At 48.3% G+C, this 24,831-nt stretch overlaps 2 protein-coding genes across 2 annotated transcripts; both read right to left on the bottom strand.

Annotated features, from left to right (window-relative positions):
- Positions 1 to 578: 578 nt before the first annotated feature.
- Positions 579 to 11,475, bottom strand: LOC123065249 (uncharacterized). Its single transcript, XM_044488591.1, has 3 exons — positions 10,041 to 11,475; positions 977 to 1,077; positions 579 to 863 (listed from the first exon to the last, which is right to left on the bottom strand). The coding sequence occupies exons 1-2, from the start codon at positions 11,281 to 11,283 to the stop codon at positions 1,019 to 1,021; spliced, it is 1,302 nt and encodes a 433-aa protein (XP_044344526.1). The 5' UTR covers positions 11,284 to 11,475; the 3' UTR covers positions 579 to 863; positions 977 to 1,018.
- Positions 11,476 to 12,829: 1,354 nt separating this feature from the next.
- LOC123065248 (uncharacterized) lies at positions 12,830 to 16,492 on the bottom strand. Its single transcript, XM_044488590.1, has 3 exons — positions 15,154 to 16,492; positions 13,279 to 13,363; positions 12,830 to 13,148 (listed from the first exon to the last, which is right to left on the bottom strand). The coding sequence occupies exons 1-2, from the start codon at positions 16,250 to 16,252 to the stop codon at positions 13,305 to 13,307; spliced, it is 1,158 nt and encodes a 385-aa protein (XP_044344525.1). The 5' UTR covers positions 16,253 to 16,492; the 3' UTR covers positions 12,830 to 13,148; positions 13,279 to 13,304.
- Between the last annotated feature and the right edge of the window lie 8,339 nt (positions 16,493 to 24,831).

Below are 24,831 nucleotides of genomic sequence, written 5' to 3'. Positions count from 1 at the left end.
GATGAGTTCATCCGCATTAGCCATTTGTGCAATGCGAAACTCATTTGAGATAGGATCTCTGATGTCTATGGAGGAGTTCGCACTTGTCCTCTGATGTCTATGAAGGAGTTCGCACTTGTCAACGCAGATCATATGACGATGCTGGAGCGGATAGGTGTGACCGAGTCCGGCCGTAGCCAAACTAGAGAACGAATGATGATCAAGCCCTAGTCAATTTATTTCAGCAAAAGACTGGTACTACCCTACATCCGGGTTTATTAGACCCCATGTATTTTGCGTTAAGTTTTGATCATAAATTGGATTTGCAAAGCATTTTGACCATAGATTTGATTCACAAAACAAAAGTGATATGTTATAAAAAGTAAATTGTTGGATTCGTATTTAAATGAAGTTTTCAGTGATACCATCCTTATACATGTAACTCATATTTTATTACGTAAATATATGGTCAAATTTTGAGTCAAAATGTGAGGGGGCTTAATAAACCCGGATGGAGTAGTGTTTTGTAGATTGGCATCAAAAGGAAGAGCAGAACCAACACATTCAAGCACTCGTTGTATATTTTTCAAAACCATGGAGGAGCATGGATTGACAAAGACAACAAGAGATAGAGGCATAACAAGGGCTCACTGTCTTACTGCCACAGATAATCACTTCAGTTCTGAGCCAAGACACTGGATCAAGTATTCAAGCATAGCGCTAAACTATAAAACCAGCACTACTACATCTGATGATCTGAACTTACAGTGTGACAAGCAAAATAAAAAAAACGTTTTGGCCATGTTTGTCGATTTCGTTTAGTCCAGTGCTGTCCCAAAGACGCCATTACCACCTGATAACTTGATAGGTATTACTGCCTCTACCTGCGACCAACCAACAGAAAATTACAAAGGAAGTTTTAGTACTCCAGGCGGCATGAGTAGTGCTGAAGGCACTAAATTTGGTCGATGGAAATGTACAACTCAATGGACCTAACCTGTTAAGAAGTTTACTCTGGCTATCATTCCTCAGTCTCGTCTTACAGAGGGAGTTGCTGCAGCTCTTCATTCACGCCGTCTTCAGTCTCCTCTGCAGAACCTTCAAGAGACAGAGTTACGTTAGGCAAGGCATACATGCTTCAGTTCATTTGATCATGTAACGCTTCCATGGTTTTCTGACATTAGACAAATAAACAGAACTTAAACGGTGGATCAAGTATTCAAGCATTGACTTTAAAAAAAATATACACACTATTGTGGGAGGGAAGGGGTACTAAAAACAAAGAGGAAAAGATAATGGATTTGAGGAAGCCACACTCTTAATCATGGAATCCAGTGACAATTCAAAGAAAATTCAGTAAGAAATTTTCATATATGTGGTGAAGCACAGCCTGAGTCCTTCGAAATATAAACATAGTACTCCCTCTGATTGATATTAATTGATGCTGCTTTAGTATAATTTAGTATAAATCAGCGTCAATTAATATGGATCGGACCATTTGTGACGGATGAGGAGGTCGCCCCAGGCAACTCGGGTGGCGACTACGGCGTCCACCGCGGCTGCGTCGCCGGTGGCTGACTCCGGTGCGGGGCGCGTCGGTGGAAGATTCTGGGCCCTCGCTGATCCCGATGCGGAGGACGACGACGATGCCGGAGTACTCGCCGACGCCTTCGTCGATTATCTGTGAGGCCTTCGATCCAGGTTACTCTGAAGATGAGGTCGCGGCGATCGTGGATGGCGTGGTGCCACTCGACGATCCGGCGCGGCAAGGGCTACGATCGGAAGACAGACTCGAGGTTCTTCGGCGCATAGTCCACCGACGAACCTCGGCGGCGGCGAGCCGGCCGTGGAAGGGACCGATTCCTAAGGTGTGTCTTCCTAAACCTGTTCTTTCCGATTTCATCACTAAGAATTCATGGAAGATAGTAAAGAGAAAGAAGGCTCGGCGGTCGTCGGCGGCCACGGTGCCGGAGCCGGCGATCGACCGCAGCGCTGAGATCCGCGATCACAGGGTCGCTCGTTTGAATGCCTTACTGGGTCGCGAGTTGGGTCGATTGGTGGGTGGGCCGGTTCTGAGTGAACCGGCCAAGTTGGATGTTGGGCTTCTGGACGCAGGGTATGAGGCCCGGTGTGATCCACAGCCTACGACTACACCCCCATGCAGACGTACGGTTCCAGCTAGGGTTCGGCACGGAGGCGGACGACCGCGCTTTTCTGATCGCGGCGGCGGGCGAGCTGTTCGAGTCCCTCCTCTCCTGGCGATGGCGGGACGTGGGGTTCCTCCGGGCGCTGCCACTAGGGTTCCTCCGGGCGCTGCGGGCCGCGGAGGGCCTTCGCAGGCGCCGGCTGCTGGTCGCAGCGGAGGCGGCGCCCCTGCGGGCACGGGTGGCGGCGGCGCCGGCGTGCCGCTTGCTGCCGGCCGTGGAGGTGCGCCTCCGCCTCTGCGAGCTGATCCTGGTGCGGGGCGTCCAGGTACGGTTGCCGGCGGCCAGCAGGCACAAGTGGGCGGGGCCAAGACCGCTCCGGCTGGCCGCGGTGTGGCTGCTCCGGCTGGGTTTCGCCCGACCGCGCCGGTGATCACAGCTGCGGGACGTGGTGGTCCTAGGCCGACGGTGCCGACGCCTGGAGCTACAGCGGGCCGAGGTGCACTGGGAACAAGGCCGCCGCCTCTGGGTGCCCATGGCCAGCCCCCCGTGACGCAGGTGGGAGCTAGACCGCCGCACTTTGTGGCTAGGCAGGTCAGTGATACAGCGACGCCGGTGTTGCAGCAGGCTCAGCCACCTCCGGTTCCGGCTAAGGTGGATGTTCGAGCGGTACCTAGAGGGCAGTGGGGTGACGATGGTTACAATGCGTATGGAGATGGACAGCACCGGGGATCCTCGTCTACGGGTGGCGGACGGGGATATGCCTGGCAGAGTGATGGTTCGGCTGAGAGGCCTTTCTTGGGGCCGACAGGTGTTTTTGTCGAAGGGGCGACTGGGCCAGCTAATCGTAACTGAGGCGGTTTCCGCGGCTATCGTGGCCGAGGAGGCCGAGGGGGTCGGTACCGTCCAAGACAACATCATACTACGGTTGAGACGGTAGTCGATGCTATTGCTGAGGAGACAGACTTGTCTTGCCAGGCGATGGACGTGGTGACGGAACCGGCCGCTGTAGAGGTTCCGGTCGAGGTCGAGACTCAGGCTATGTCGGCGGAGGGCTCTGACAGAACTGAGGTGGACAGGGCTGCAAAGTTTGCTAAGAAAAAGGAAAGAATGCTTTGTTATAGATGTGGCGATAAGGGTCATTTTATTGCTGAGTGTGTGGCTGTTCTTTGTGATTCTTGTGGTAAGCCTGCACACGAGTCTGGAGCGTGTCCACTGGTGCGGGAGCAGAGACCGAGCCTTATGACATATGGTGTCTTTTGTTCTGAACTCACGTTTTTTGAGTCACCGACTGAGAGGGAGGTTCCTCGGGAGGAGCACAGTACGACAACTAGGATAGTGAAAGTGACTAGAGGGCAAGTGTCTGAGGCTCAGATTATTCAGCGTCTCCGGGAGCTGGCACCAGGTGACTTCCATTGGGAGCTTGTCAGGCTGGAGACCAACATATTCAGGGTTCAGTTCCCAACTGTGGAGGACTTACAGAGATTGCTGAGCTTTGGGATGTGTAAGGTCCTAGGTACAGAGGCCATACTTGAGTTCCAGGAGTGGAAGCTGGTTGAGCCCCAGGGTACACCCCTTATCCAGGCCTGGTTGCGCTTTTCGGGGGCTCCGTCTGAGCTACTGCGGGACACCAGTGTGGTTGCTAGTCTCGGTATTATGGTGGGTAAGACCGAGCGAGTCGATATGGATTTTACTCGAGCTCATGGGATTGCTCGCCTGTTGGTCAGTATTCTGGACATCGACTTTGTGCCCGACATGGTTAAGTGGGCTTTTCGAGGGCAGGTATACACTCTTGAGATTCAGTTTGAGGATGATAGCCTCTTTGCCGAGGCTCCAACTGCCACTGGTGATGACATGAGTGAAGGTGACGATGATACAGCTGGTAAGGAAAAAACGGCCGATGATTCTGTGAGTGAGAGGGCCAAGAGGCCGGAGCCGACGAGTAAGGCAGCAGGAGGAGGGACGGCGCCTGGAGCGTCTGTGCCGTCGACCACTTTGCGATTCGGTTCCTTTGGTCCTGCGTCCGCTCCTCCGAGACTGTGGAGTGAGTGGGTGGAGTCTATTGAGGAGTTCGAGTATTCTTTACCGGCGTTGGATTTTGAGGATGCGGGTGTGGAGGGTTCTGGTGGGGGTGCGAGGTTGGATATTGTGGACTCGACTACTTCCGCTTGTGGTGACGTGGCTGTGGTGCAGGCGGGGGGTCCGATCTCATCTGGGGGTTCGGATCAGGGTACTTTGGAGGCCCCCCCTCAGCTTCTTCCTGTTGACGATACCAGCAGACACGATGGGATCACGGTTGGGGGGCCGGGCCTGGTGGCCCCCACTCCTCTCACGCCTTTGGATGGGCGGCCACTGCAGGCGGATGCGCAGGTTCAGCGGGAGGGCTTGGGGCAGGTGGCCTCAACGCTCCCGTCTGCTTCGGTGCCCGAGGGGGGCGCCCCGTTCGGGACTGAGGCATGCACTCCGGACAGGCGGGCCGGGGTGGATGGGGGGAGGGGGCAGGTGGCCTTCGCCTCCCCGGTGCTGGACTCGGCGCTCTCACCTGGTAATGGCGACCGGGTGGATGTTCGGGGAGTGACAGGCGGTCGCTCTCCGGATAAATTCTCGCGGGAGGAGGTCATTATGTTTGGCGGGATCCCGGACCAGGCAGCTGAGGGTCGACGTATGAGTTGTCGGCTTCAGAGCCATCCGGAGGTGGACGACATGCAGCAGCGCTGTGCCGTGAGGGCGGCCAAGCTTCGTGAAGTCCAAGTCACTACTGGTATGTCCGTTAATACTTCCAATACTATTATGCATTTCTCGCATGATCAAATTATGGATAAGGCACACCAATTAGGAATTTCACTTGGTAGAGATGAGGGTGAAGTTACTAATTATGTTAACGATTTGCTAGATCTAGAAGCCGAGAGGGCTTTAGAAGTAATTCGTAACTTAGCTGCGGTCAAACCTATGAATGACTCTGAGATTGATGCCTTGGGAGTTCGAGTACTTGATAATTTTTGTGATGATCTAGCACCGCACCTCCAGGAGTCGGAGGAGGAGGACGAGAATATCGGGATGGAAGTAGATAATCCATCGGTTACGGGCACTTTGGACCGGGAGGGCCCGACCAGCCCTAAGCGCAAGTGGAAGCGCAAAACTTACCCGATGTCCGCAGTCCGTAGGAGTGCTAGGATTCGCACGGCTAAAAAATTTCATGATGACATATGAGAGGAATCTTTTGGAATAGCAGAGGTCTTAAGGACTTGGCTAAAAGGAGGTTCCTTGCGGAGGCATCTATTGAGCATAGTTTGGACTTTATTGCCCTGTCGGAAACGGGTAGAGCAAATTTCTCACCTCAATTTCTCAATACCTTGTCGGGGGGGATTGAGTTTGACTGGCATTGTCTGCCGCCGAGAGGCAGGTCGGGGGGAATCTTACTTGGTGTTAGATGTGACTCTCTCGAAGTTCGCAGTGTGGTCATGGGGGATTTTGCTGTTAAGTTCAGGGTGCGGTCCAAACAGGATGGTTTTGACTGGGCTTTGGTGGCGGTGTACGGGGCAGCGCAGGCCGAGTTCAAACCAGATTTCCTGGCAGACCTTGTTAGAGTCTGTGGGTCTGAGCAGCTACCAATTCTGGTTGGGGGTGATTTCAACATAATTAGAAGACGCGATGACAAGAATAATGACAATTTCGATGGGAGATGGTCATTTATGTTCAATACCATTATTGAAAGCTTAGATTTGAGAGAAATTGAGCTTTCAGGTAGGAAGTTCACCTGGGCTAATGCGATGCCAAATCCAACTTACGAGAAGTTGGATCGGGTTCTGGCTAGTGTTGCTTGGGAACAGAAGTTTCCCGTGGTAACTGTTCAGGCACTTTCTCGCGGGATCTCTGATCACACTCCTTTGTTGCTCGATTCTGGTGGGGCTACCTACTTGGGTAACAAAAATGTTTTCTCTTTCGAGCTGGCGTGGTTTGAAAGAGAAGGATTTTTGGATCTTGTTGCCAGAGAATGGGCTAAAGATGTAGGAGGTAGAAGTGCCATTGAGCGGTGGCAGAACAAGATTAGGCATCTCAGAAGCTTCCTTCATGGGTGGGCTAAACATCTAGGTGGAGTGTATAAGGTCGAGAAGGAACGACTCCTTTCACTTATACAAACCTTAGATATAAAAGCAGAAACTATGGTACTGTTACCCACTGAGCTTCATATTAAGCATGAGGCTGAGATGAGGCTGAAGGAATTGCTCCGTGAGGAAGAATTAAAGTGGGCATTGCGGGCAAAGGTGAGAAAAGTTGTCCAGGGGGATGCGAACACTCAGTTCTTCCACATGATTGCCAATGGCAAGCACAGGAAAAAGAGGATCTTCCAGCTGGAGCAAGATGAGGGTACAATAGTCGGCCAGGACAGCCTGAAAACATACATTACTAAATATTACAAAAGGTTGTTTGGACCACCAGAGGAGAGCTGTGTATCCCTGGATGAGTCTAGGGTTAGCGATATCCCTCAACTTTCTTCTGTGGAGAATGATGTGTTAACTGCCCCTTTCTCGGAAAAGGAAGTTTTCGAGGCTATTGCCAAGATGAAATGCAATAAGGAACCGGGGCCGGATGGTTTCCTTGCTGAGTTTTACAAGAAGTGTTGGCATATTATCAAAGGGGACCTGATGCCGATGTTCCATGATTTGTTCTCGGGACACTTGCAGCTGTTCCAACTTAATTTTGGAACGATAACGTTGTTGCCTAAGAAAACAGATGCCGTGAGAATTGAACAATTTCGGCCTATCTGCCTACTCAACGTCAGTTTCAAAATATTTACCAAGGTTGGCACGATCAGGCTTACTCAGATAGCGCACGCTGTAGTTCAACCTTCTCAAACGGCTTTCATGCCGGATAGGAACATCCTCGAAGGGGTTGTGGTCCTACATGAAATGCTTCATGAAATTCATACGAAAAAACTAGATGGGGTTATTTTCAAAGTGGATTTCGAGAAGGCCTATGATAAAGTCAAATGGCCGTTCCTCCAGCAAGCTTTAATGAGCGCTGGAGACATCAAGTGGAAACGTACACGCAAAAAGGCAGTGTTGGCATTAAAGTTAATGATGACATAGGCCACTATTTCCGAACGCACAAGGGTCTAAGACAGGGCGATCCTATGTCGCCTATTCTGTTCAATATTGTGGTTGATATGTTAGCGATCCTGATTGGGAGGGCCAAAGAGGCCGGTCAGGTGGAGGGAGTGGTGCCTCATCTGGTTGATGGTGGTTTGTCCATCCTGCAATACGCTGATGATACAATCATTTTTATGGAACATGATTTGGCCAAAGCGAGGAACATGAAGCTAGTATTATGCCTTTTCGAACAATTGTCTGGGCTGAAGATTAATTTCCATAAAAGCGAGTTGTTCTGTTTTGGTAGAGCCAAAGACGAACAGGAAGCTTATACACAATTGTTCGGGTGTGAGATTGGGTCTCTTCCTTTCACTTATCTCGGTATTCCAATACACCATCGTAAGTTAACGAATGCTGAGTGGAAGTGCATCGAGGATAGATTTGAGAAGAAACTAAGCTGTTGGAAAGGAAAACTCATGTCTTATGGAGGCCGGTTGATTCTGATTAACTCGGTGCTCACGAGTTTACCTATGTTTCTGTTATCTTTCTTCGAAGTACCAGTTGGGGTGAGGAAAAGACTAGACTTTTATCGTTCTCGCTTCTTCTGGCAGAGTGATGAGTCTAAGAGGAAGTACAGATTGGCCAAATGGGATATTATCTGCAGACCAAAGGACCAAGGAGGACTTGGTATTGAAAATCTTGAAGTCAAAAATAAATGCCTCCTGAGTAAGTGGCTGTTTAAGTTGTCTTCTGAGACAGAGGCAACTTGGGCGCAGATTTTACGTAGTAAATATCTGTACTCAAAGACTTTATCCCAAGTCACTCTGAGACCTACAGATTCGTCGTTCTGGAAAGGGCTCATGAGGGTTAAAGCCGCTTTCTTCAACAGAACGAAATGTATTGTTGGTAATGGAGATGATACGCGATTCTGGGAGGATACGTGGCTGGGTGACGCGCCTTTGGCTTCACAATATCGAACACTATATCGTATTGTTCAGCGTAGGGATGCTCTTGTTGCCACAGTAATGCAGTCTATTCCTCTCAACATACAGTTTAGGAGAGTTCTTGTTGGACCTAGATGGGAAGCATGGCTTCACTTGGTCCGTAGGCTGATGGACGTGCAGCTAAATCCTCAGCCCGACCAGTTGTATTGGAAACTAACTAAAACCGGGGTGTTCACGGTCAAGTCGATGTATATTGATATTATTAATTCATCCGTGATACCTTCGTCCAAGGAGGTCTGGAACGTTAAGGTTCCTTTGAAGATTAAAGTGTTTATGTGGTTTGTGCATAAACAAGTTATTCTTACAAAGGACAATCTAGTTAAGCGCAACTGGACAGGATCGACTAGGTGTAGTTTCTGTGATCGGGATGAGACTATCAAGCATTTACTTTTTGATTGCCCGTTGGCACAAGGGTTGTGGCGCACCGTGCAAATTGCCTTTAATATTACTCCACCGAGATCGGTAAACACGTTATTTGGGGCGTGGCTGCTTGGGATGGAGCCCGAAACAGCCAGACACATTCGTGTAGGAGTATGTGCGTTATTATGGGCAATTTGGAATTGCAGGAATGATTTGGTTTTTAACAGGACAACAAATACTCATTTTTTGCAGGTGTTGTTCCGGGCTACGGCGCTGATCCGTACTTGGTCCTTACTCACTCCGACGGAGGCCAGGGAGCGTTTGGTTACTGGATATGTCCGGTGGGAGACGGTAGCGCGGGATATCTTCAACCGGTTTGGATGGCGATCATGTAATAGGATAGGCATCTAGTTTACCTACCTGCTATTATGCCAGCCGGTTTGTGGCTTATCTCATTTCTACCGTACAGTCGATGCTCTATGTGAGCTATAGGCTGCCTTTATTCCTTTGTTTGTAAGACCTTTGTTCAGAACCTCTTTATTTGGTTAATAAGAGAGGCCGTATGCATCGATCTGATGCAGAGGCCGGGGAATACCCCCTTTTCTAAAAAAAAATTAATATGGATCGGAGGGAATAGTACTTTCTTTCTGAGAAGAAATGCAGTACTGAAATCTAACAGCTGATTTGCCATATATGTATACTTTTCTCAGCCCATTGCAAGTCTTGCAAACAAAAAACTAGCAGTGTCATTATAATTCCAAGCACTACATACAAGTAACAGGATGCTATGTTCAAAAACCAAACACTTTCGCATCGGATCATGGAGACAATTTCTATCAGAAATGTGCATGTATACAGTGAAGTAATAACAGAGAGTTTCTTCGGAAATTTTAACGATCTTGTTACTTAAATGAAAACCCCGAGCAAGCATATGGACCTATCCAGTGCCTAAGATAGTGAAGCCTAAAATGTACTCCCTCCGTCCGGAAATACTTGTCATCAAAATGAATAAAAGGGGAGTATATTGAACTCTTGGACATACGCTAGGGCCAAATTGGCAGAATTTTTATCACTATTGCTTTAGCAATTTTTATTTAGCATTAGCCGTGCTTCAGTAAATGGTAAGTCATAGTACATCTCATCCACACAAGACCATTTCGACATTGAAATAGAAGTGCTTTACTCTGTAAGCCCCAATTTTAAGAAGCCTCTTACACTTATTAAACATAAGCCCTCCCTGCAGCATTACTAATAACAAGCTAAGCGTACATACATAGCCTGAAAGTTGAACATTTGCATATGCTCTCTCCCACAACTGAGATGTTAGACAAAGGATATCACACATCAATACATCATAGAGATAACATATCTGATCCCTCCAATGTTACACATAAGCACACCATTTCCAATCACTAGATAAGTATAAAGAATCTACAATCAACGAAAAAAGACAGTAGACTTACCTGAGCAGAGAGCTGGTGGCAGCTGCCAAGCGTGAATGAAACGGGTGGCGACGTGCTCGCTAGGCGGCGCAACCAGCTCGTAGACCTCACACTCCACAACCTTGCGAGCACGCACGTTGACACCGAGCAGATGCTCGTCGAGGAAAAAGTAGACCACGTCGGGGTTGGTGGGGTGGATGAGCGCAAGCACGGGGATCTTCCTGGGCAGACCAGTCGCCTTGTAGCTCGCGTCGTCCCAGATCTCCTTAAAGGTGGCCTCATACTCCAGCGTCCACTCCGTGGTGTCCGGATCGGCGAGCGTCCAGACGCTGATCTGTGCAGCGCCGCGGCTGTCACGATTCCTGGAGTACATGTCCACGAACCGCAGCTTGCCGCCGCTGACACGTACGCATCGGTACTTGTCAAGCAATCCCCAAGCTTCCCTGGGCTTGAGCGCCTTGCCCTCCGGGAGCGGGACGACCCTCAGCACCGGCGTGTCCTCGAAGGGGTCGCAGGTGAGGAGGCACCAGGAGAGGTCGACCCACCAGAGCCTCCCGGAGTGCGAGACCACGCGGTTGGGGCACAGAATCCTGGCAGGAAGCGGGTAGCCGATGTACTTGCTGACCCACTCTCCGACTTCCGACGAGAAGCGCAGGAGGATGGCCTTGTCACCGCCAACGAACGGCTGGAGCTCGGCGACCATGTAGTGGCCGCCACCCGCCGGGGAGGAGATGAGGCCGACGTGACCCATGTGCATGATGAGCTCAGGTTTCGGGAGCGGCAGGGCGGTGGCGGTGGTGGCGTCGAGGACGAAGTAGCCCGGGGCGAACGGGCGCCAGCTGAACTCCCGGAGGCTGGGGGTGTTGATGACGGTGGGGGCCGTGGCGCGGCCCTGGTTGGCGTGGAGGAGGAGGAGGCCGGAGGGGTCGACGGCGAGGACGGAGGGGAAGTTGTCGGAGGTGGTGCGGTCCGCGAAGATGCGCGGGGGGGTGGTGAGGAGCCCGACGCGCGGCGGCGCCGGCAGCGCGAGGGAGAGGTCGGCGCCCGGAGGGAGGTCGGCGTCGGCGGCCGCCACCCGCGGCACGCTGCCGAGGATGGCCCACGACGGCGACGCGGATGCCATGTCGGCTCGCTCGATCTGGTGGCTTGCGCGCGCGCGTGCTCTGGCGTTGGACTGGTGAACGGTGACCGCGGCGACGGGGACTATGGGAGCGAAGAGGATCAGGCAACGGGCGGCTCGGGGAATGGACCGCGCGGATGCCATTTGGTGACGGTGAGCTGCGATGGGGGTCAGGGTTTTGTGGGAGGGTTGGAAAGCGAGGCAAGCGGTGAACTGGAATGAACCGCGCGGCGCTGCTGTGGATGCAGAGCTAGGGGCAGCACCGTGGCAGCCTTTGTAAGTTTGTAGCGTGGAAAGCACGGGAGTTCCGATCAATGGCAGGAGCAAGAGTTGCAAGGCTGCAGACTCTTTATTATCCAGAAATCAAAAGCTCCTCCTGTTGGTCGGCTAGTGCCTACAGTAAAGCAAGGAAGGACGGGACGTTGTTTGACAGGCGCTTTGATTGCTGTAGTATGTTGGCGGTTGCCGTCCGGGTGATACGGAGGGAGCAGAGCAGGTCGACTTCGGGGCGCGGGCACGATCATGGAAACGGGGACGGTTGCACTGTGCCAGGAATCCCGTGGCAGTTGGCACACAGACACAGGTGAAATGCACTCCCTTCCTGACTTTTTACATCCGACGAAAAAACAAACTTGTTGGAGAAAATTATAAGTTTTGGTAAGTATCACTCCGAAGAATAGAGGCTTGTGTTCGTGTAACTTAGCATAGAGGACCGTGTCGATGATTAGGCGATTACATCATGCCCTTTGCTTGTGATACTTAACAACGTGTTGATGATCTGACAATCTGGAGGTGATTGAGACCATGCAGGACGGAGGACAATCAACGGGAGCGGCGGCCGCAATCTTCGATGACTGCTATCACTATGCTTGTGATTTTATCATGGCTAAATTCGAACATTGTAATAGAGAAGCAAATAAAGTAGCACATGAACTTGCTAGATTAGCTAGGTTTTTTCCGACTTCGGATTGGTTTGAGGAGCCTATTACTGAAATTGTAACGTTTCTCACAAACGATGTATTGGTTATTGATAATGAATAAAATTTCGTTTTAATTCAAAAATAGCATAGAGGACCGTGTTCCGTTGATTCGAATGTGCACCATGTATGTGCAAGAAAATATTGTCCACACCCGCAAAAAAAAAATGTCCACATCGCAAACAAAAATGTCTAAAAGGCAAAGGCATAAAAGTTCCAAGGATCAACACGAAAATGGACTAACCAGGAAAATTGGTCTGTGAGAAAAACAAAACATTTCAGGAATCCTTTTAAAAGTTCTTATACTGTCATAGATGCACATATATAAACATGATATGAACTTCAGTTCTGCAATGAGGTTGTATCAGGTAAAAGCAACTTAGCAACTCGGTATTGTCACAGACTTTGCAAGGCAAACAATGTTCTATTTTGGTGATCCCGACTTGATTTCAGTGTACTAATCCAATTCAAGTACAAATGAGTGATCTATTTGCAATCTAAATTTTTATTTTCCAATATTACACACCCAACATGTTGGCTTAGTACAAATGAACGAGCTGCTTACATATTTGTAAGGAGTCAATATCACCTTCGATGATCAACCAGCCCATCGGGGAAAAAAGCTATCTATCTAAACATTATTCCTGAGTACGAATACTAGGTAAAACCGATGTGCAAAAGCAAAAAAAAAAAAATGGTGATTTTGCAGAAAATATAAAAAAGAACATGTTACCTTAGTCCAAAAATGGAAAACAGATTAAGACATTTTCAAGTATTTTTTCGAACCAAGCAGGAGAATGGATTGACAAAGTTACCAAGAGCCAGAAGCATAACAAGAGCTCACTTCGGTTCTGAGCCATGACGGTGGATCAAGTATCCAAGCATAAAAAACGCACTACTAACATCTGAACTTAAACAATAATAACAAGAAAGACAAGCAAAATGTTTCAGCCATGTTGCCAATTTCGTTGAGTCGAGTGCTGTCCAAAAGACGCCATTGCCACCTGATAACTTGATATATTACTCCCCTACCTGCGACCAAGGAACAGAAAATCACCAAGGAAGTTTTAGTACGCCAGGCTGCATGAGTAGTGTGCTAAGGGCACTAAATTCGGTCGATGGAATGTACAACTCAATGAGCGTAACCAGTTAAGAAGTTTACTCTGGTTCTCGTTCCTCAATCTCGTCTCACAGCTGGAGTTGCTGCAGCTCTTCCTTCACGCCATCTTCAGTCTCCTTTGCAGAACCTTCAAAGGAGAGAGCATATTATGTTAGACAAGGCATACAGGCTTCAGCTCATTTGATCATCTAATGCTTCCATGGATTTCTGACATTGGGCAAATACAGCAATTAGGTAGTTCTTATGTTTAATAGCTGCCTCATTATGCTCATTCATCACTATATACCTTTTGTTACAGCAATGGCAACTGGACCAAATAAATGGTTAAGGAGCTGGCACGTCCAAGCATTCTCATAATATTACAAAACAAAAAGATTCTAATGCCTTGCAGTGTAGTACTACAAACAAAGAGGGAAAGATAACGGATTTCAAGAAGCCACACGCTTAATCAAGTGAAGATTTCAAATAGAAACAGTAGTTCCCTTGACAAAATTCAGTTAGTATTTTGCATATACGGTGAAGCGGGGCAGAGTCCTTAAGAACATAATGTAGTACTTTCTCCCCCCAAAGAAATGTAGTACTATGTCTAACAGCCTATTCACTATATATGCATACTTTCTCAGCCCATTGCAAGTCTAGAAAACAAAAACAAAAACAGCAGGGGGTTACTTATAATACCTAGTACCACATACAAGAGAACGATGCTATGTTTCAAAAAGTCAAACACACATTTGTATGACACCATGGCAATTTTCAAAACTGTGCATGTATAGAGTGCTCATAGTAACACAGTTTCTTTTGAAACGTTAAAACTATCTTCAGTCTTGAAGCTGAATCTTACCCAACTCTCTAGGAACATAATAAACCCATGGATGGAATACCTGACGTAGTCTTTGCCTTTGCATAGTACTTGGCGGAATAAAATTATTCGCAATTTCAAATCAGTACAGCTGTACTGGTATCTAAGTTAGAGTTCAATGGATGTGTCTAAACCATCTAACACCGGGCTATTAATTTTAGCAAAAAAATTACATGTACTCCTATAAGAGGCATGTTATCAGGAAGGAAAAAAACATTATAAATTGGGAATCCTTGGGCAATAGCAGCCGTTGATTCTAGCAGTACTAGCTGGAGTATAAGACTCAACAATTCTGTCCATGACATACTGTAGTTTATATGGGGCTATAGTGTTGATTACAATGTACAGTGACATGTAGTAAAGCTGTGTAAACATCACTTGCACCTCTTAGCAGGCACATGACAAAAAAAAGAGAGTATGTGTAGCAGTTAACGATCTTACTCCATCCGTTCACAAATATAAGATGTTTTGAATATTTCAATATGGGCTGCATATGGACTGAAATGAGTGAACACACTAAAAACATGTCTATATACATCCAATTCAGAAAAAAGTTAAAACATCATATACGTATTTGTGAACAGAGCAAGTACTGTATTACTTTAAATGGAAGCCCGGAGCATGCATATAGACCTATATGTCCAGTGCCTAATGTTGGACATATGCTAAGGCAAAATTGGCATTTTTAATTAGCATTAGCCATCGTTCAGCAAGTGGTGACTCTGGTGAATCATACAACCCATCCACACAAGACCATTTACATATTGAAATTCGAAGTGCTTTACTCTAAAAATCCCCAATCTGAGAAGCCCATTACACTTATGACTTATCAAGCATAAGCCCTCCCTGTAGCATCAACAAAAACAAGGTAAACTAACATATCCTGGAAGTTCGACGTTTGCATATGTTCTCTCCGACAAAAAACTGAGATGTTAATTAGAAAATCAGACAACACATCATACACCTCTGATCTCTCACAATGTTACACAGAAACACAATATTTCCAGTCACTAACAAGAATGTACGTACAATCAAAGAACAGTAGACGGTAGAATTACCTGAGCAGAGAGCTTGTGGCAGCTGCCAAGCGTGAACGGAACGGGTGGTGACGTGTTCCCTAGCTGGCTGAACCAGCTCGTAGATCTCACACTCCACAACCTTGCGAGCACGCACGTCCACGCCGAACAGGTGCTCGTCCAGAAAGAAGTAGACCACGTCGGGGTTCGTAGGATGGACGAGCGCAAGCACGGGGATCTTCCTTGGCAGGCCAGTCGCCTTGTAGCTCGCGTCGTCCCAGATCTCCTTAAAGGTGGCCTCGTACTCCAGCGTCCACTCCGTGGAGTCCGGATCGACGAGCGTCCACACGCTGATCTGAACAGAGCCGGCGCTGTTAAGGTTCCTGTACATGTCCACGAACCGCAGCTTGCCGCCGCTGACAGCCACGCAGCGGTACTTGTCGAGCAGTCCCCAAGCTTCCTTGGACTTGAGCGCCTTGCCCTCCGGAAGCGGGACGACCCTCAGCACCGGCGCGTCGGCGAAGGGGTCGCAGGTGAGGAGGCACCAGGAGAGGTCGACCCACCAGAGCATCCCGGAGTGCGAGACCACGCCGTTGGGGCTCAAGGGGCGGGATGGAAGCGGATAGCGGACGTCCTTGGTGACCCATTCCCCGGCTTCGGAGGAGAAGCAGAGGAGGTCGGCACGGTCGCCGCCGAGGATCATCTGGAGCTCAGCGACCATGTAGTGGCCGGCGTCGGCGGGGGAGGCGATGAGGCCGAGGTGGCCCGGGTGCATGACGTACTCGGGGTTGGGGAGCGGGAGTGCGGAGGCGGACTTGGCGTCGAGGAGGAAGTAGCCCGCGACGGTCGGGAGCCATAAGAACTCTCGGCGGCTGGGGAGGTCGATGACGGTGGGGCCCTTGGCGGGGCCTTGGTCGGCGTGGAGGAGGAGGAGGCCGGAGGCGTCGGCGGCGAGGACGGACGGGAAGCTTCTGGAGGTGGTGCGGCCCGGGAAGATGCGCGGGGGGATGGTGAGGACCGCGACGCGCGGCGGCGCAGGCAGCGCGAGGGAGAGGTCAGCGCCCTGGGGGAGGTCGGCGTCGGCGGCCGACACCCGCGGCACGCTGCCCAGGATGACCCACGACGGCGAGGCGGAAGCCATCTCGGCGCTCGGCTTGGAGCGGTGGCGGGGAAGTGGTAGTGGGTAGGGGACGGGGTGGTGGCAGGCTAGGGTTTTAGGAGTTGGGGTAGGGGGAGGGTGGATGGGATTGGGTTGTTCGTACCACGAGTTTGAATGCTGTCGCGTGGCGGAGACCGCGACGGTAATGGAGGATGGGCAAAGCGGAGGACGAGGCGTTGGGCCAACCGTCTTTCGCGGAAAACTTTTTGCTATGGGATGGAAGGGGAAATGCGCGCAGAGGAGGCAGCCTTTGAACGGGGAACAGATGAAGATGAGGCAGGACTGCAGCGCAGAGCCGGCAGCCTTTGAACGGCGCGGCGGCCGAGTGCCCGTAGCGTTCGCGTGCATGTGAAGCACCGATGCACTCAAACGGCACTGCTCTACTCCAACGGATTAACAACTGTTCATTGTGAATTTGTGTTGGTTTTTAACTACAGGAAAATCAAAATGTTGTGCAAAGGATAAACGACCCCAAGATTATACTATTGGAAATTTGAAATGTTGGGTTTGCATACTAACTATCCCTATTCGAGTGAACCAACCTAAGATTGGAGGGTTAGGAGGAGAGTGGTATCTCCGGCGCACCAGAGTTCAAGTTCTAGAATTGATACCGATGCTCGCATTTTCCTGGATTAATTCCTGGTCTTTTTGCGATGTGCATTTAGTGGAAGAAGATGTTTCCGTTGACTACGAAGGCGTATGTGATGACTTTCTCAATCTGAAGATGATGTGCCAACACATTCTCTTGTAGGTGCTCATATGGATAGGGGTGTGTGTTCGTGCGTTCATAGGGATGATTGTATATATGTACGTATGACCGTCTGCATTGTTTAAAAGAAAACTATTCGATTATTCCATTCAAATACATTAGCACTATTATCATAATGTCAAACATCTCTATTATTATTGGGCAGCGAATCACTTGGTCACAAAGTTATAAGTATAACCATGCAAGTGTTAATGTATACTCATGTCCTTGGACCATGAGAATGTCGTGTACCTTTATACCGAACCTTGTGATTTGAGATTGTCAAATGTTTCACGTAAGGCCGACTCCAACGCACTACTCCAAACAGAAGTTCGTTTTGTCCGGATTTTATCCATATGATGATGGCAATGGGATGGCGTCCGGCCGTTTTTCTGAATGCGCCGGCCGTGCACCTAATGCGGGGACGCATCTGCTCCGCAGGCCGGTTGTATACATTTTTTGGCCACCAAAACACATTCTTTTATTTCATCAATGACATTTCTGATACATTGGAGTACATAATTCACCAATTATTCACTAGAAGAGCAAGACCAAATAAAATAATAACCACGAGTAGAAATTTTAAAAGATATCCAATTTTCATAACTGCTCCCACAAGACCAAAGAAAATAGGTGTCTCAACTTTACTACAACTTTGTACTAAAGTCGAGACACATATTTTGGGATGGGGGAGTATATGATGTTATTACATATTTTGTATGCAATGGTTTACCTCCTCCAACTGATATAATTTGACTCACGTGTTTAGGGCAACATCATGGAAGGGACAATTCTCCAACGAAGGACATATGAATTCAAGGACTAGTTATGTGAAGGGGGCATTATAAAAAAAAAGACACATCTGTGACATTATGATCTGAACGGAAACATTTTCTATTACGGAAGTGACACTTCCATGATGATAATTGTGAGAAAACATGTATAATCGTAGATGTGGTGGGCTCCTACTTTTATGATAAAAAATTATGATAGAAAACGGGCTTTTCTTCCTGGGTGGGTCGGAGGCGCACCTCCATGACATTCTTTGGGCCAATCATTACGTAAAAAGTCGTGGTAGAAGTGAGGGCAAGAATTTTCAGGGATTTTCTGGTATACGCGGTAGACAATCGGTGGGTGGTCAGGCCCGAGCGACGCAGTGTGGTTTGCGCGTTTCTCTCATACGCGCGCGCGTATGCGAGCCCTGCGCTAACTGAACCCGAGCGATCCCTTCGCTTACTGAACCCGATCGATCGATCCCTCGCCTTACTAAACCCGCGCGATCGATCATCGCTTACAAAACCCGAGCGTTCGGTCCCTCGCACTACGTACTAAAATCGAGCGATCCCTCGCACTACGTACTGAACCCGCGTGATCACTCACACTAGCTACATACTGAACTGGAGCGATCGAGCTCGTTGCTTACGGAACCCGAGCAATCCCTTCGCTGCGTACTAAACCCGAGTGATCGATGCGAAACTCATGGGCGTACGTAGTTTGTTACCCTGATCCCCGTGTGAGATGTGAGTTGACCTAGCTAGCGGCCGGTTGGTTGCCTCTTGATGAACTGTCCCTGTTGCTGTTGTGCGCGTGATACATAGATCGGGTCGAGACCTGTAGCCGGTTGCATCGATTGAGCCCCTTGCGCGTGACGTTAGTAGTTGACCTAGCCAGTTGGTTGGCTGTGGATGAACATGCCCAGTTGTTGCTTGCTATCGCGCACACGTATGCCCCATGCACCCCAGTCGGTTGGGGTGTAGCGACCAGACCTCAAACAGTCTGATCTCTGTGCATCAGTGCCATCCCTGGATCGTTAATGCTGACACGCACAGTACTTGAAGGATTTATAACAGAGTAGCAATCACACACTTATTACATCAAATGTCACAAAAGAGAACTTATTACAATAAATATGGCTTAAGGCCATCTAATAACGATAACAGCAGAAGGCTTGGAAGATAAGCGAGTCCATCAACTCCAACGGCATCACTGAGTATAAGATCATACTAGCATGGTTCTTAAATAAAAAGAAAAACACAAAGAACACAAATCATGTGAACAAAACAAAAACTAAGGTATACCGATAATTGTCGAAGAAGAAAGATGGGATGCCAACCGGGGCCTCCCCAAGCTTAGATGCTTGAGTATCCTTGAAAATATTTACTCGGGATGCCTTGGGCATCCCAAAGCTTGAACTCTTGCCTCTCTTTATTCTTCTCACATCGGTAACTCCTCGTTCTTCGAACACTTCATCCACACAAAAAAATAACAAAAACTTTGTGAGATCCATTAATATAATAAAGATAATCACTACCTTTAGGTACTGTTGCAAACTCATTCCAATTTCATATTAGCATTATATCTACTGTATTCCAACTTCACCATGGTTCATACTCCCCGATACTACTCATAGATTCATCAAAATAAGCAAACAACACGCCAAAAACAGAACCTGTCAAAAATAGGACAGCCTGCACTAATCTGGAAATTTAGTATACTTCTGTAACTCCAAAAATTCTAAAAAAATATGACAAATTAAACAAATTGTACAGAAGTAATGTGCAAAAAGTGACCCATTTGACTTTCCAGTAAAAAAATGTAAATTCACGCGCTACAGCCAAAGTTTTTGTTTTTGTACTGCACATAGTAAACAAGCAATCTAATCATCCTAAAACCAAAGCTTGGCACATTATTTTTATAATACAATTGATATATACAAGGGGATAATTATTTACAGAGAAACTTCCATGAAAAATTTACATTGTTTCCATGAGCATGAACACAAGTGTTCAAGGTCGACCCTCACTTCTCCAATGCGTAACTTTCCAATCACTTCTCTTTTTGAAAAACTTTTTAGGCATATGAGGCAAGTATTTCTTTTTGTATATTCATTATTTTGAATTTTTTTTGTATTTTCACCCACAACTAAACAGAAACAAAAAGGGAAAACAAAATCTACTTAGTGAAGAAAGCAAACAAGCACACACGAGAATATCAACCCCACGCTATTGCTCCCCGGCAACGGCACCGGAAAAGAGCTTGAGAATCCCCAAGTGCAGGGAATCATCGTAGCAATTCGCAAAGGTGGAAGTGATAAGTATGGAGTGTCAAACCCACAAGGAGGTAAAGTCAAGATCAATATTCTCTCAAGTCCTATCTGCCACTGATACGACTCTACGTACACCGAATGTTTGCTTCCAACTAGAAACGAGAAATAAAACTACGTTGTGGGTATAAGGAGGACAACTTTGCATGATATCGGAGAGCTAAAATATATAAGTAGTTGTTGTTATCATAAAGTTAGAATACATTACTAAATATTATAAATAGCGAGTGTGGAATAATGACGGGTCGATGTGCGGAATTATCCTAGGCAATTGTTAACAAGACCGGTAATCACTATTGCAATTTCATATGAGGGAGAGGAATAAGCTAACATACTTTCTCTTCTTGGATCATAAGCACTTATGATTGGAACTCTAGCAAGCATCCACAACTACTAAAGATCATTAAGGTAAAACCCAACCATAACATTAAAGCATCAAGTCCCCTTTATCCCATACGCAACAACCCCCTTACTCGGGATTATGCTTCTGTCACTCAAGCAACCCACTATAAGCGAATCATGAACGTATTGCAACACCCTACAGCGGGAATCCCTCACGCTTGCGCGACACAGAGAGCACAATAGGACAACACCAAAATAAAACATACAACTCATACCAATCTAGATCATCAATCAACCCAAAGACAAAGGATATCTATTCAAAACATCATAGGATGGCAACACATCATTGGATCATAATATGTGGCATAAAGCACCATGTTCAAGTAGGTATTACAGCGGGGTGTGGGAGAGTGGACCACGTAAAAGAGATGAGAATGGTGATGATGATGGTGATGTTGATGAAGACGATCGTCGCAGGATGATTCCCCTCCTGATGGCACTCCGGCGCCACCGAGAGAGAGAGAGGAGGAGAGGTCCCCTCCCTTGTGCTTCCTCCTCCATGGCCTCCCCCTGGATGGAACTTTCGATCTAGGTTATTTTCTGGAGGTTTGGGCATTTATAGGAGAGGTTGGCGTCGAGAACAAGTCAGGGGGCCCCACGGAAAGTCCACGAGGCACATGGGCGCGCCCAGAGAACTTTTATTTCTGCACAAAAACAACACCACGGTAGTTCTGCTGAAAACAGCGTTAGTCCGGGTTAGTTCTAATCAAATCATACTAAAATCATATAAAACTATTGTAAACATGGCATGAATACTTCATACGTATCAACCATAGTTCATACGGTGTCATCTCAACGGATTTAGACGGTGCCCTATTTATACGGTGGCGGTGTCGCTGGCCAGCCTGTGCGAGGCCAAGGAGAACTGGAGCAGATTTGTGCAGGAGGGGGTGGCGGATGCCGCCATATCTCTGATGCGGAACCATAGGCTGGTGGACGAGGCTCATAGCATCTTGTTGCAGGTCAAGGGCTTCCACCTGGCCATGCAGGACATCATAGATAAGTTGGAGTCATTCCCCGACGACGGCGCCGAGATGTGCAAGGATATGGTTGATCGGCTCTGGCGTAACTTCATCGCGTCATCAACACCATATGGTCGAGCAAGACAAGCTGACAACTTCCCTCCCGAGGCGGCGGCGTCGTCATCATCATCAACACCATCATCCTCAGAGGACGATGTTGAGGCTATCGTTTCATGGCTGCAGAGGAGGTCGTACAACCCCCGGACATACAGGTGCAGAAACTATCACTGATCCGTTCATATTCGTGGTGTAATGAAGCAATCATCAACAGGCTAAAAGCAGCAGTACATAGCTGATCATTCTGAACATAACTATAGCTCAAACAGGCAGCAATAACAGTATATAGTAGTAAACCTCTGGATGACAAGCTATAGTGAAACATACGGTTGGCACTGTCAGAAAGAATTCCATGAGTTGTAGTTAAAGGCCTAAGTGTAGTTCCTGATACATTGCTTCTTAGTGTTCTTGCTGTATAATGGATCCAATACCATACTTTTGTTTGTGCATATCAGATGAATTTGGAATGTCAAGGATTCAACAAGATGGGGCCATCCAACATACCCATTGGTTACATATGTTTGTTGTCTTACCATGTCAATTGGTACCAAGATACAAGTATATAAAAGTGAGTACTACATACATAGATGAGTAGATTACTCAGTACTAATGTACCAACTACAATAGTGTTGGGGCTGAATCTCTCAACCCCTCTTCTTCTTCCTCTAGCTACCTCTCAAAGCTCACGGAAGAACAAAAGAACACAGATATTTGGTGGCCGCTGTATCACACAGCCGACCCTTTTCTCTTCTCTGTATTTCTCTTCTGAAAGCAAATATGCATACAAGTGCTTAAGTAGACTCACGCTCACGTAGCCGGGCCACACACTCGCCCACTAACTGCATGCACGCACCCACGCACACCACTAACTAATGACTTGATCTTCTCCTAGAATCACTCTAGGAACCACACGACCCGGCCACTCATGCAGCAACAGCTAACAACCTCGGACATGCATACACAGCAGCCTCTCGCCACCGTTCGGCATCTCGCCATGCGCCATATCTCACGGCGCCTCGCATCTCACCTCCTGCATGTTCTCCAAGGCTTCACCTGCTACAACTACCTATATGCATGGACAAGCAAACTAATATGCAGATACATGTGAATCAAGATTAAAAAAGCTAACAATCACCCCCTAATCTTGATTCCCAATTCTTCATGTTCAAAGGAGAGCTGGCTCGTCGTCGACGTACTGTCCCAGCAGCGCCTTCTCCTCCTCATTCTCCTTCTTCTCGGGACACTCCCAAGCGAAGTGACCAAGTTTGCGGCAATTGTAACACTGTACCTCACTTTTGTCTCTACGCCCTCCACCGCGTCCACGGCCACGACCCCGTCCTCGCGACGAGTCGTGTCCTCTCGCCATGAGGAGCTGCTCTTCTTCGCGTCCCGTCTCACGCCCCTTGACGAGTTCCTCGTGTGCCTTGAGTGAACCAATGGCCTCCTCCATGGCCATCTTGTTGGTGTCGCCGAACAACGCAATTGACGACGCAACATGGATGAACTTGTTGGAGACGGATCGGAGCAGCTTCTTCACGACGTACTTCTCCTCCATCGCATCACCAAGCTCACGGATGCGCCCCACGAGCGTCGTGAACCTCGCCGCGAAATCATCCACGGACTCCGCATCACCCATCTTGAGGCCATCAAATTCCGAGCGCAAGGATTGAACCCTCGCCTCTCGGACGCGCTCGACGCCCACATGCATGGAGCGTAGCGCCGCCCAAAACTCGGCTGCGGTCTCCTTCTCCGCAACTCGCAGCAGCGTCGAGTCGTCGATGGACTGGGAGATGATCGTCATGGCCATCTCCTCCTTGCCCTTGTCGACCTCCGATGAGGCCTCGCGATCAACGGCACCCCACGCGCCGTTGGCGCGCAAGAGGTACTTCATCCTCATCGCCCATGCCGCGTAGTTCGTCCTCGTGAGCAGCGGGAATGGGAGCTTCCCCGCCGCTGCCGTCGCGGCAGCCGCCATCGCCGCCGAGTCGCCCGGCACCAATGCTCCACTCGCTGAAGAGTCACGCGGCATCGTCTTCGTCATCACCTAGCTCCGATACCAAATGTTGGGGCTGAATCTCTCAACCCCTCTTCTTCTTCCTCTAGCTACCTCTCAAAGCTCATGGAAGAACAAAAGAACACAGATATTTGGTGGCCGCTGTATCACACAGCCGACCCTTTTCTCTTCTCTGTATTTCTCTTCTGAAAGCAAATATGCATACAAGTGCTTAAGTAGACTCACGCTCACGTAGCCGGGCCACACACTCGCCCACTAACTGCATGCACGCACCCACGCACACCACTAACTAATGACTTGATCTTCTCCTAGAATCACTCTAGGAACCACACGACCCGGCCACTCATGCAGCAGCAGCTAACAACCTCGGACATGCATACACAGCAGCCTCTCGCCACCGTTCGGCATCTCGCCATGCGCCATATCTCACGGCGCCTCGCATCTCACCTCCTGCATGTTCTCCAAGGCTTCACCTGCTACAACTACCTATATGCATGGACAAGCAAACTAATATGCAGATACATGTGAATCAAGATTAAAAAAGCTAACAAATAGTAGTAAGCTTTGAGTTTCAAAAAGAGAGGTGAACATGTAGGTGTTCCTTCCGTGTGATATCCGTGTAGCTAGCTAGTTTGGTGAAGCATATGTTGCCAGCCGGTGCGTGCGTGCGTGTTGCAAGATGTGTAGGGTAAATCAATATGACGGATTTATACGGTGTCTTCATCCGCCACTTGATGTATGTCTTGCTATGAATACCTGTGGTGACAATGGGGTATCATATTGATTCACTTGATATGTGTTTTGGCACTCAACTCGCGGATTCCCGAGGTGAAATGGGGGTAGTCTATGCATAGGAGTTGATGCATGTTCTTGTGTTTGTTTCTCCGGTAGAAATCTTGAGGCATGATAACCCACAAGTATAGGGGATCACAATAGTTTTCGAGGGTAGAGTATTCAACCCAAATTTATTGATTCGACACAAGGGGAGCCAAAGAATATTCTCAAGTATTAGCAGTTGAGTTGTCAATTCAACCACACCTGGATAACTTAGTATCTGCAGCAAAGTATTTAGTAGTAAAGTAGTATGATAGTAATGGTAACAGTGGCAAAAAGTAAAGATAGCAGTTTTGTAGTAGTTGTAACAGTAGCAACGGAAAAGTAAATAAGCAAAGCACAATATGTGAAAAGCTTGTAGGCATTGGATCAGTGATGGAT

This window comes from Triticum aestivum, chromosome 3B (assembly GCF_018294505.1).
Source record: "Triticum aestivum cultivar Chinese Spring chromosome 3B, IWGSC CS RefSeq v2.1, whole genome shotgun sequence".
In the NCBI taxonomy this organism is placed as follows: domain Eukaryota; kingdom Viridiplantae; phylum Streptophyta; class Magnoliopsida; order Poales; family Poaceae; genus Triticum; species Triticum aestivum.
Note: the sequence above shows the minus strand (reverse complement) of the source record. Positions and strands in the feature narration are given on the sequence as shown.